The 13,620-nt window shown below is 44.8% G+C and overlaps 1 protein-coding gene across 1 annotated transcript in view; it reads left to right on the forward strand.

Annotated features, from left to right (window-relative positions):
- Positions 1-13,620, forward strand: part of CAMK1D (calcium/calmodulin dependent protein kinase ID) — a 175,980-nt gene that overhangs the window by 69,217 nt on the left and 93,143 nt on the right. The window contains exon 2 of the mRNA XM_060694924.2: positions 9,600-9,731. Within this exon, the coding sequence (XP_060550907.1) occupies positions 9,600-9,731 (132 nt within the window). The remainder of the gene's footprint in view (positions 1-9,599; positions 9,732-13,620) is intronic.

The raw sequence follows: 13,620 nt of genomic DNA on the forward strand, positions 1-13,620 counted from the left end.
GGTGGTTTTTCTTGCAGACGTTTTCATGACCCAACTAGGAAACATCATCAGTGATAAAAGGAAGCGGGGTTTGGTCCTTTCTAGCACTGATGATGTTCCCTAGTTGGGTCATGAAATGTCTGCAAGGAAGCCACCAAGCTCAGAGAGCACCAAGCAACCCTCAGTTTTTCTCCTCCTTCTCCTTCTCCTCCTCCTCCAACTTCAACCTTCTCCTCCTCTTTTGCCTCCCTTCCATCCTCCTCTTTCTATTTCTCCTCCCTCCCTTCCATCCTCTTCCTTCTCTTTCTCCTTCCTTTCTTTCTTCCTTCCTCCTCTTTCTCTTTCTCCTCCCTCCCTCCCATCCTCCTCCTCCTTTTCTTTCCTTCCATCCTCCTCTTTCTATTTCTCCTCCCTCTCTTCCATCCTCCTCCTTCTCTTTCTCCTTCCTTCCTTCCATTCTCCTCCTCTTTTTCCTCTCTTCCATCCTCCTCCTTCTCTTTCTCCTTCCTTCCATTCTCCTCCTCTTTTTCCTCCCTTCCATCCTCCTCTTTCTCTTTCTCCTTCCTTCCATCCTCCTCCTCTTTTTCTTCCCTTCCATCCTCCTCTTTCTATTTCTCCTCCCTCCCTTCCATCCTCCTCCTCTTTCTCCTTCCTTTCTTCCTTCCTTCCTCCTCTTTCTCTTTCTCCTCCCTCCCTCCCTTCCATCCTCCTCCTCTTTTTCTTCCCTTCCATCCTCCTCTTTCTATTTCTCCTCCCTCTCTTCCATCCTCCTCCTTCTCTTTCTCCTTCCTTCCTTCCATTCTCCTCCTCTTTTTCCTCCCTTCCATCCTCCTCCTTCTCTTTCTCCTTCCTTCCATTCTCCTCCTCTTTTTCTCCCTTCCATCCTCCTCTTTCACTTTCTCCTTCCTTCCTCCCTCCTCTTTCTCTTTCTCCTTCCTTTCTTCCTTCCTTCCTCCTCTTTCTCTTTCTCCTCCCTTCCTTCCTTCCTCCTTTTTCCTCCCTTCCGTCCTCCTTTTTCTCTTTCTCCTTCCTTCCTTCCTTCCTCCTCTTTCTCTTTCTCCTTCCTTCCTTCCATCCTCCTCCTCCTCTTCCTCCTCCCTTCCATCTTGCTCCTCCTCCTCCTCCTCCCCACAAACCCCACTCCCTTCTAGCACTGATGATGTAACCTAGTTGGGTCATGAGACGTCTGCAAGAAAACAAGCAAGCTCAGAGAATATCAAGGATCCCACAGTTCAATCTAGAGCAGGGGTGTCCAACTTGCGTTGTCCCAGTGGTGTCACATGACGTATCGGGACGTCCCCCCCTTCGCTAAACTGGGCAGGGGCGGGGCCAGTACGTGACGCATCTGGTCCATGGGCCGCGAGTTTGACACCCCTGATCAAGAGCTACAAATATTCTCTTTGATCAGCAAAAAAAAATATGTGCCTGCAATAATTTATTTATTATTTATTTATTAGTCCAATTTATATGCTGCCCTTCTCCGGAGACTCAGGGCGGCTTACAATGCATTATAGCAATAGCCTGCATACTTTTTTGTATATATCTGCTTACACAAAGTCAGCTTATTGCCCCCACAATCCGGGTTCTCAATTTACCTACCTCGTAAGGATGGAAGGCTGAGTCAACCTTGAGCCTGGTGAGATTTGAACTCGCACTAATTGCAGGCAGCTGGCAGCTAAGTGCTAGCACTTAACAGCACTTTAGTCTGCTGCACCACCGAGGCTCTTGAAGCTTGATGCATTTTTATGTGTAATGTGCCAGGCATACAATAAATGATTCTTCAGAGCCATTAACTTGGCTTTTTTAAAAAAAAAATTTCCTGGCCAGCCCTATCACAATCTTGTTAGGAACATGACAAGCGAAGGATTTCCCACCTAGAGGAAAATCTACACATTTTAAAGCAGGCCTGTGCTTTGGTTTCAAAATCAAAACTGGGCTTTGGAGCACATGGGAATGTGAATACGGGCATTGGTCAACTCCAAACACAAACCCAGAAGGAGACACAATGGCCAAAAAGTGCAATTGCTTTTTTGCTCAGGGAACCCAAATAGTGCATAGCCTGAATAGGTGCAGATTCAAACCTATCTGTGCATTGCTGGGAAATCTAATGTGCAACGTTGTGATGAAGAAGATTGCGTTGTCGACAAAACCCTCCTCTCTTCCAGGGTTTGGCTTATAGAATAGAACAGTGATGGCTAACCTTTTTGCCGTCGAGTGCCAAAAAGCAGGGGGAGCGTGGGGGTGTGTGTCACATACGTGTGTGCCCACACCCATAATTCAATGCTCCCCACAACCCCACACATGCGCATGTGACCCCTCGCTCTCCCTCCGCTTTTGGCACGCAATGGCATGGTGGGACCAGAGGCCCATTTTTCGCCCTCCCCAGGCTCCAAAGGCTTTCTAAGGCGCCTGGGGAGGGCGAAAACAGCCTTCCCCACCACCACGGAGGCCAGAAACAGCCTGTTTCCCGACTTCCTGTGGGCCTGGGAGACCCAAAAATAAGCCGGCGGAGCTGAGCTAGGGCAATGCTCGCGTGCCCACTGATATGGTTCTGCGTGCCATCACAGGAATAGAATAACAGAGTTGGAAGGGACCTTGGAGGTCTTCTAGTCCAACCCCCTGCTTAGGCAGGAAACCCTACACCGCTTCAGACTTACATCCTCAACTTACAACTATTCATTTAGTGACAGAAAAATGGGACTTGCACCCCATCCTGGCACCTAAAACTACGATAGCATCCCCAGGACGATCAAAGTTTTCAAAATTTGGATACGAAGCATCCATTCTACTAAGCAGAAATTGTATTTCTGAATACGTGAAGGAGTTATTCAACCTGGGCTTGTGGGTGGTGAACATTTCCCTCCACCCTTAAGCTCACAAAAGTGTGATTTCAACCACAATTTTCAGAGAAGGGTTAAAGCAGGACAATGACTCACACATCTCGGTGTGTAGTAAACAGCTGCCTGATGAACGACGTTCTTATAGGGCAGAATGCGCAACCATGCGTAAGCCTGAATAATATGGACAGTGGACCCAAAGTACAGGTCAGGCATGGCGAGGGAAGACAATTAACGCTGCACACGTTTTCCCGGAAGTTAATTTGATTAACAAAGCGAGGCTTTCTTTCTGCGCCAACTCAGGAAGCTCAAACTGCCCAAAGAGCTGCTGATTCTGTTCTACAGAGGAATGATTGAGTCTGTCATCTGCACCTCCATAACTGCCTGGTTTGGCTCGGCAACCCAACAAGACAGACACGGACTTCAGAGGATGATTAGAACTGCAGAAAAAACAATGGCTACCAAGCTGCCTTCCATGGAGGACCTGTATGCTGCACGAGTCAAAAAGAGGGCTGTGAAAATATCTACAGACCCCTCACATCCTGGACATCAACTGTTTCAACTCCTACCCTCAAAATGACGCTATAGAACATTGCACACCAGAACAACTAGACACAAGGACAGTTTTTCCCCGAATGCCATCACTCTGCAAAACAAATAATTCCCTCAACACTGTCAAACTATTCACTAAGTCTGCACTACTATTAATCTTCTCATCATTCCCATCACCCATCTCCTCCCACTTATGACCGTATGACTGTAATTTTGTTGCTGGTGTCCTTAAGATTTATATTGATAATGTTTCCTGATTGCTAATTTGTACCTTATGACTATCATTAAGTGTTGTACCTTATGATACTTGACGAACGTATCTTTTCTTTTATGTACACTGAGAGCTTCTGCACCAAAGACAAAATCCTTGTGTCTCCAATCACACTTGGCCAATAAAGAATTCTATTCTATTCTATTCTATTCTATTCTATTCTATTCTATTCTATTCTATTCTATTCTATTCTATACTATTCTATTCTATTCTATTCCATTCCATTCCATTCCATTCCATTCCATTCTATCCTATTCCATTCCATTCCATTCCATTCCATTCCATTCTATTCTATTCTACTCTACTCTACTCTACTCTAACCCGGTCGTTAAGCGAATCTGCCTTCCCCATCAACTTTGCTCTGCGACCATCATAAATGTGAGTCGGTTCCCAAGCATTTGAATTTTGATCACCTGACCATGGAGAGGCTGCAACGGTTGTAAATGTGAAAAGCGGTCGTAGGTCCCTTTTTTCAGCCATGTTGTAACTTCAAATGGTCACTAAACGAACTGTTGTAAGCTGAGGACTACCTGTACATAGGAGGATGAAGGAGTGGGAAGTTGCCAACTCACTCCTGAAAATAGCTGGGACAGTTCTTCTGATCGCTTGAATGGATCTTTTTTGCGCCTCAACCTAGTGGTGAAATTCAGTTTTTTTTACTACTGGTTCTGTGGGCGTGGCTTGGTGGGTGTGGCAGGAAAAGGCTATTGCAAAATCCCCATTCCCTCCCCACTCCAGGGAAAGGATACTGCAAAATCCCCATTCCTTCCCCACTCCAGGGGAAGGATACTGCAAAATTCCCATTCCCTCCCCACTCCAGGGGAAGGATACTGCAAAATCTCCATTCCCACCCCACTCTGGGGCCAGCCAGAGGTGGTATTTGCCGGTTCTCCAAACTGCTGAAAATTTCCGCTACCGGTTCTCCAGAACCTGCCGGAACCTGCTGGATTTCACCCCTGCCTCAACCCCAAAGCACTACAAAATCCTCATGTGGAGATGGGAAGTGGGGTGATCAGCGTTGGATGTAAAAGTCCAGAAATGTGGAAGAGCAGATATGAAGTTGAATGTTGGGCTTGATAATGGGATGTTGCAGAGAAGGGCTCAGTGTCAAGGCATAGAGGTGTTATTGTGCAGCCTTCAATTATGAGACAATCTACCTTGTAGCTTTTTCGCAGCTCCGGCTGCACTTAAGGTGTGTATCTGTCGGTGGGTTTGATGGTTGATATTGCTCCGAGTGGCTTTTGATGATTCGTGGTTTTGCGGCAAAAAGCTTTTGAACACATCTCTCTGGGCTCTGAATTATAGGAAACAGCTGAAAGATAAGTAGAAGGTGGCAAACAATTTGATGTTTTGCAATTGGACAGGAACGACTTGGGAAAGTAGAATGTTATATTGGTTATAGGAGCAAGTTGGTTTGTGGATAGTTAACAGAGCAGACCCGTGCAGACCCTAAACCAAGAAAACTTTGTTTAGCTGAGTTTGGAACCAACAGGCATTGTTTTTTCCATGCAGTGTCCATTAAATCAGGGGTGTGACCATTAAATCAAAGAAATGTCCATTAAATCAAAGACTTCTCCACAAGGTATATAATAGGGGTTGTATAGATTGAGGTTTGACTGAAAATGACCATGTTTACATCATTTGGCATAAGACAGTGTATTTTGACACAAATGAATATATACAAATCAAATAAACATAAACATAAACATAAACAAACATATCATGGCCATCTATCCATCTATCCGTCTACTCTGTCCGTCTGTCTGTCTGTCTGTCTATATCAATCATCTATCATCTCTCTCTCTCTCTTTTTTTTTAGAAAAGTTTTATTGATTTTCTCTTTCATATACATATTTAATGAACAAAGTATTGACCAGGTCATATCTTATGCAAATCATAACATCCAAATACAATTATTTAATTTCTGCCAAAATATTCTTTTCCCCTACTTTTTTTATTTTATCTTAATACCTTCTATACTTATTATATAAACACTATCTCCATCCGCCCTTCAAATCCTAATTTCTTAGCATTAGCATCCATCCATCCATCCATCCATCCATCCATCCATCCATCCATCCATCCATCTATATCTATCTATCTATCTATCTATCTATCTATCTATCTATCTATCTATCTATCTATCTATCCATTTATTTATTTATCTATCTATCTATCCATCTATCCATTGATCCATCAATCGATTGATCGATCAATCCATCCATCTATCCATCTATCCATCTATTTATTTATCTATCCATCTATCCATCTATTTATTTATCTATCCATCTATCTATCCATCTATCCATCCATCTATCCATCTATTTATTTGTCTATCCATCTATCCATCTATTTATTTATCCATCTATCCATCGATCCATCGATCCATCCATCCATCCATCTATTTATTTATCTATCTATCCATCTATTTATTTGTCTATCCATCTATTTATCTATCCATCTATCTATCCATCTATTTATTTATCTATCCATGTATCCATCCATCTATCCATCCATCCATCCATCCATCCATCCATCCATCCATCCATCCATCCATCTATCTATCTATCTATCTATCTATCTATCTATCTATCTACTTTTCCTGTCTCTCTCTGTGTGTCTGTCTCTCTCTTTCTTTCTCTCTCTCTCTGCTAATATATCTATCACTACAGCGAACAGGTTTGATAAGTCACAGAGAAATCAATTTATGTCCTCTTTTCTCACATTCCAGCTTGTTTGTTTCCCCCGTGGATCCAGCCCCACCCTTCCTCTGACAAGCCCTTTCCTTTCAAGGCAGCCCTTGTCAGATTGCCAGCGCCTGTGGTGTCACTAGACCCTGTGTGAATCTCAAAGGGCAAGGCTTAGTCAGGCAGGAAAATCCCTCGGAGGATGTCACAGATGCAAATCAGGTGAAGAAAGAGAGTTGTCTGGGCTTAATGAGCCACTGATAAAAATGGAAGTGATGAATTTAAAGATAAAACAGGAGGCGGATGAGGTGTAAAGCATCTCTTACCCTTTCAGAAGTTACTAAAATAAATTTGGAGATGCTTTGAAGCTGTTTAGCCCACTGTTGGCAAAAAAAAGTGTCTATTTAAGAGTCTCACACTCTGATAGGGAATGAAGTCCTCCAGGTGACCCAGATAGAGTCCCCCCTTTTTTTTATCTATCTGGAATTTGATGGCCACCAGAAACTATAATGAGATCAGTCAGTCCTGAAGGAAATCAACCCTGACTGTCTTTTTGAAGGACAGATACTGAAGCTGAAGCTCAAATACGTTGGCCACCAAGTGAGAAGACCTTGATGTTGGGGAAGATGGAAGGAGAAGGGGACAGCAGAGGATGAGACGGTTAGATAGGGTCACGATTCAATGAACGGGAATTTGAACAAACTCCAGGAGAGAGTGGAGGACGGGGAAGCCTCATGTGTTATGGTCCATGGAGTTGCGAAGAGTCCGACATGACTTAGCGACTGAACAAGAAGAAGAAGAAGAAGCCATAATGATGTCCTGCATGCCAGGACATTAACATATGTTGACACAATTGGATTACTTTCCTGCTATTTGCTCGATGATGTCATGATATGTTTGACATCAATTATGGGAGTGCCTGTCCCTCCCCTCCCTTCCTGTGTGTAGGTGTTGTGTCTACTATGAAAGTGAACACAGGCACAAAATTTTGATAGATACATTGTCAAATAGCATGCCTGTAAATTTAAAAAAAAATAAGAATGTGCCCCTTTGCTCTAATATCTACTTCACAATTTAGCACTGGAATGACATCTCACTTCTGGTTGATTGACCTTAAACACACGATAGATACATTGTGGGAATGTATCCTTCAGTCTGGGCTGTCGGTCACAAATCTTGGCTGTCTATCCCAGACAGAGATAAGTCTTGATAGGGAATGTGCTCAGAAGTTTTTATTAGATGAGATCACACCAGGTTGCTCAGCCAAGTCTGGAAAGGATTGCTGTGCAAAGGTTCCCCTTCTCTGCCCAATCATAATGGTATGTGGAAATATTGGAATCCATTGTTGGAATGCATTTCTATGCAACAACTACAGTAGCATTCAGCCAGTAGATGGAAGTATTTACAAGTTTGGATCTATGATATATAATCTTTGCTCTTTTGTTCTGAGCGGAGTTTCCTTTTTCTTGTTACACTTAAACAGCTGAGCAGTAAAGCACATGGTGACTGTACTCTTTGTTTGCTCTGTGCTGCTTTATCTAAAACAGAATTTCTAACAGGAAGTGACCTTGGGAGATCAAAGGAAGTTGCAAATGGTAAATGTCTTCGAAGAGACTACAACTAGTTTCTTGGAGCTCTGTGGAGGTTCTCAATAAACCAGGTTATACTTGACCCAAAGATGCTTTTTTCTTCACAAGGCCACAAGACTGTTTTTTATTTGGGGAAGAAGAAAAAGAAATTGTTTCACTTCTCATCCAAGAAGCTTCATCGGTTCTGATGGTGGGGGGAATGGAAGGACAGGTATTGGCAGTTGAGACTGGATGTTGGGGGAACGGAAGGATAGATTCTGATAGGATGGGGGAGGATGGAAGGATTGTATTTCTTTGAAGTCATCTGGTTGTTAGTACTCTCTCTGAGAGCTCTTGAGGTCACCTGGGGGTTTATCTGTGCCCTCAGTGTCACTTCAATCAGGGTGCAATTGGTTATGGAATCTTCTTGGAATTATTGCAAGAGCTGCATTGTAGACTGGAGATAGGTGGTGTCTTATTCCTCCCCATCTGTTGAGGGGGGGGGGAGAGGTGTTCCAGACTAACATAGATGGATTCTTTGACCCCTTTTTCAAACCAATGATCCTCTCTCTCCAAAATGAGGATTTTGTTGTCTTCAAAAGAGTGGCCTGTTTCTTTTAAGTGCAGATGGACTGCTGAATCTTGTCCCTATGGGTTCGTTCTCCTAGGTTATGCCATGCATTTGTGAAGTGGCGGTTTTGTTTCCCCAATGTACAGATCTGAACATTTCTCACTGCATTGTACAGCATATATCACATTGCTGAGTTTGTGTCTGGGTGTTTTATCCTTGGGGCAGACAAGCTTCTGCCTTAGCGTAGTCTTGGGTTTAAAGTGTAAATGTATGTTGTATCGGTTGAAAATCCTCCTGAGGAAAATATCCTCAGATATTCTTGCAACGTGCGGAACAACAATGTTTCTTCGTTTGTTGTTCTCTTCTTTTTCTGTTATGGAGAAGATCTTGCTGTGTCTTTTTTTTTTTTTTTGAGGGTGGGTGGGGGAAATTTGATGAAGGCCCTGTTAGGATAACCACAAGTTAATGCTGATAAATTAACAGTTCTGAGGTACCCTTCACAAGTTGTGTTTATTCGAACTGGCCCTTCATCAAGCCCCAAAAAAGGCCCACCGAGAGGGTCTCTCTTCTGTGTTGGACAAGAAGAGGGTTTTTTTTGAGAATGAATACAATGTGCGCTGCGAGATTTTTCGATCATGTGGTTAAAACTGCGTTTGGTGCTGAAAAGCACTGATCAGGATACTTACTTCAGGGGTGGGCTTCAAACATTTTAGCAAGGGGTTCTCTGCCCTGTTGCTGCGTGGGCGTGGCCATGGTGGGCATGGCCCAGTCTGCCTCCTGCACCACGGTGGACTGGGGGCATTTTTGCCTTCCCGGGGCTCCAGACGCTTTCCTCAAACCTCTGGGATGACGAAAACAGCCTCCCCAGGCTCCAGAGGCCCTCCAGCCTCCCTGCACAGCCTGCACTTACTTGCATCCAAAATGGGCCACATGGGACTTCTGGGAGGGGAGGGGGCAGTGTGGGTGGGGCCAGCCAGGAGTGGGATTTGGGGGTTCTCCAAACTGCACAGAATCTTAGCTAGAAACTCTCCCGAACCCCCCCACCAGCCCACCCCTGCTTACGTTCTGCTTTCAGCACATACGAGTTGAAATATATATATATATTGGGTTTTGTTTTTTTTTACTTTTTTCCAGTGGTGCATTTTCCGAAGTCGTCCTGGCTGAAAACAGGAGCAGCGGAAAACTGTTTGCAGTGAAGTGCATCCCCAAGAAGGCCCTGAAAGGGAAGGAAAGCAGCATAGAAAACGAAATCGCCGTTCTCCGAAAGTAAGTACCTAAAATATCATTTATTTGGCTGCGATTGTTCTGTCCAATTTCCCAGCAAGACACCAGAGATGAAGCTTTCACCTCTGCTAAACAGATGTTTGCACTGAGTTGGTAAGAAGCTCAACAGACATGGGATTTTAGGTTGCCACCGATGATCAGTAGGGAAGTCCATGGAAAGGAAGCAGTGGTGAAATGCAGCCGGTTCTATCCGGCTCGGGCAAACCGGTAGCAGTGGCGTCAGGAGGCTCCGTCCACCCGGATGAACATCATCATGTCCTGTTTTTGATGCTCTGCATATGTGCAGAAGTGTCATGTGTGAGCGCGCTCCCATTTGCGAACCGGTAGCGAAGGTAAGTGGATTTCACCCCTGGATTGAAGATGAGTTTTGTTTCATACACATGACATACAGGTAGTTCTTGACTTATGACCATAACTCAGTCCCAAATTTACTATATTTTTTGGAGTATAAAATGCCCTGGAGTATAAGATGCACATTAGTTTTTGGGGAGGAAAACAAGAAAAAAAAAATTCTGCTTCTGCCTACCAGCATCCATCGGTATTCATCTGGCTAGCGTCCTTGCAGCAAACAGCATACAGCCTGGTCAGCTTCAGCACATTATCGCAGCCTGATTTAGCACAAACAGCTGATTGGTGGTTGCATTGGCCTCCTGGAATACCACCAATCAGCTGTTCCAGGCTGCAGGGATCGCCAGAGCCTATTACCGCCTCTGCACGTCACATTTTCAGCCTCCGCGCGTTGTGTTTTTGTCCTCCGCACACGCCGTTTTTGTCCTCCGCATGTCATATTTTCAGCCGGTTCCAGGGGGCGGGGATTGCCAACACCACTGCTGCCAATCCCCGCTTCCTGGAACTGGCCGAAAATGCAATGCATGGAGGCCAAAAATGGGGTGTGCGGAGGCCAAAAACACGACATGCGGACGCCGAAAATGGCTGAAGACTGGGGACCAGTAAGACGCTCTGCAATTTTCACCCACTTTTAGAGGGAGTGGGAAGTGTGTCTTATGCTCCGAAAAGTACAGTATGTTGCTAAGTGAGATCATTGCTAAGTGAGTTTTCCCCCATTGTATGACCTTTTACCACAATTGTTCAATGAATCCCTGCAGTTGTTAAGTACCGTATTTTTCAGAGTATAAGCCTACCTTTTTTGGTGAGGAAAAGAAGAAAAAGAAATCTCCCTCAGAGCAATTTTGCCTCCTTGCAGCAAACAGCAAACAGCCTGCTTTACTTTCATTTTTGTTTTCAGCATAGCTTGATTAGCACAAGGGGGAAAAAAAATCTGCTCCAGCAATTTGCCTCTTTGCAGCAAGCAGCGGAGCCCTGCGCAAAACAGCTGAGAGCAAATCAGCTGAGCGTCGGGAGGCCCATCCAATCAACTTGTGCTAATTAGGCTGTGCTGAAGCTGAAAGGAGCTGTTTTTTCTTACTGTTTGCTTGCAAGGAGGTAAACTGCTGGGAGGCAGAGGCCAAAGGGTGGGGGCCAGTGGGTGGGCAGGGCTACATTTGGTGTATAAGACGCACCTAAATTTTCACCCCCTTTTAGGGGGGGAAAAGGTGCATCTTATACTCCGAAAAATACGGTAGGTCTGGCTTCCCTACTGAGTTTGCTTGTCAGAAGATCGCACTTGGGGATCACAGGACCCTCATAAAGACGTCATAAGTATGAGCCAATTGCCAAACATACGAATTTTGATCATGTGACTGCGGGGTTGCTGCAATGGTTATATGTGTGAACAACAGTCATAAGCCATTTTTTTCAGTGCCGTCGTAATTTTGAGCAGTCACCAAACAAATGGTCGTAAGTCCAGGTCGACCTGTACTGTGTTTGGAAGCTCTGCCCCAGGGTTCTGGGTGAGTTGTAGTTTGTCAATGCCAAAAGGTGGAGATAATCTGGAGCAGCGATCACCAGTGGTGGTCCATGGAACACTGGTGGTCCACGAGAAAATTTTGGTAGTCCGCCGAAAAAATATTTGCATTTTTTAAATATTGCACTAAATCAGGGGTCCTCAAACTACGGCCCCTGGACCGGATACGTGCAATGAATATTTGTGTTGCTGCAGAGAGTCTCCCCCTTTGGTGTCTTTTCGTGCGGGTCAGAGGGGGTCAGATATTCCGACTTGGGGTCTGCTTCAGCCTCCTGGTGGAGGGCTCCTATCAGCCAGATTCAGGGACCCCCTGGTTCCTCTTCAAGATACAAGAGCTTTCATAACTTTTGGGTTCCATACAGAGATGGGTCTCAGCAGGTTCTGACCAGTTCTGGCGAACCGGTAGCGGAAATTTTGAGTAGTTCAGAGAACCGGTAGTAAAAATTCTGACTGGCTCCGCCCCCATCCATTCTCTGCCTCCCAAGTCCCAGCTGAGTGGGAGGAAATGGGGATTTTGCAGTAACCTTCCCCTGGAGTGAGGAGGGAATGGAGTTTTTACAGTATCCTTCCCCTGCCACGCCCACCAAGCCACACCCACAGAACTGGTCATAAACAAATTTGAAACGCATCACTGATTCCATCCGTTGCTTCCTATGATTTTCGGGGTAAACCCTGGGTTAATTTCCCAACAGGACTACTCTGTTACTTCTAAGGCACCTCCAAAGTTTCGTTGCTTGGTTTTTCTTCCACAAAAAGTTAAGGCTAGCAGGCCGAGGTCAAGAATGGACTTTCTATTTGTTTCACGGAGTCATTTGTGTCAGGGGGGATATTGATTTTTCTCTTGCAAAAGAGGATGTGACTCAGGTCGATAGATTTTCAAGATGCGTGTTTTCGCATATCAATAGTTCCATTCCATTGTTTCTTCCTTCCCTTTATGGTAGATGGATCCATTTATCGGTTTAATAGTCTACCATTTGATCGCTCCATGGGATGGAGGGTTTCTTTCCTTTTTCTAAGCATACAACACCTATTGTGTTTCTCCAAAGCATCGTTTTTTCCCCCTCCTATCTGGACAACTGGTTTTCCCACTGCTCTTGGTGTAAAGATAGGAAAGCTGTTCCTCTTTGATTTGTCCTGAGAGAAAAAAATACCTCACAATGTTGGGTCTCATCATTGGCTTAGCTGACTTGGTTGATCCTTGTCTGTTGGGAATTCTCTGTTTTTCATCCATCGATGCCTCCACTGAAATCTTGATGTCTTCTGCCTTAGAATTGGGAATGTCCAATTCCAGAATCGTTCAAGGCTAATGCAGAAGACATCTTACTGGGCTCCTTGGAAGCCTTCTACAAGAGATTTTTATTCATCAATAAAGACATCTTAGAAGACTTTGGGCAGAAAATGTTTTCCGCTGTGCAATATCAAACAGTGATGTTTTGCCTTTCCTCCTCCTCCTCCTCCTCCTCTTCTTCTTCTTCTTCTTCTTCTTCTTCTTCTTCTTCTTCTTCTTCTTCTTCTTCTTCTTCTTCTTCTTCTTCTTCTTCTTCTTCTTCTTCTTCTCCTCCTCCTCCTCCTCCTCCTCCTCCTCCTCCTCCTCCTCCTTCTCCTCCTTCTCCTCCTCTTCTTCTCCTTCTCTTCCTCTTCCTCCTCCTCCTCTTTCTTCACCTCCTCCTCCTTCTCCTTCCTCTTTCCTCCTTCTTCCTCCTTTCTTCTTCCTCCTTCCTTCTTCTTCCTTCCTTCCTCCTTCCTTTCAAAGCTCCACTCGTTTGAGCAGAGGGCACTTGTACTCGTCCGCGAAGCTCCATTCACGCTGATGGAACTTCACGCCTGAGTGCAAGCGCCTTCCACTCGCACAAGTGGAGTTTCACACGCATGGAAGTGGACCTTCACATGCTTGCCCATCTCTCCTGTGGCCCAGGTTCAAACTGTCCACGGCCTGGGGGTTGGGGACCACTGCTTTACAGGAATTAAAATCGAACCTTTAATTGGCTATCCAAACCTCAGCCTGAA

Source organism: Pantherophis guttatus, chromosome 7 (assembly GCF_059756535.1).
Source record: "Pantherophis guttatus breed Tessera chromosome 7, ASM5975653v1, whole genome shotgun sequence".
Lineage (NCBI taxonomy): Eukaryota > Metazoa > Chordata > Lepidosauria > Squamata > Colubridae > Pantherophis > Pantherophis guttatus.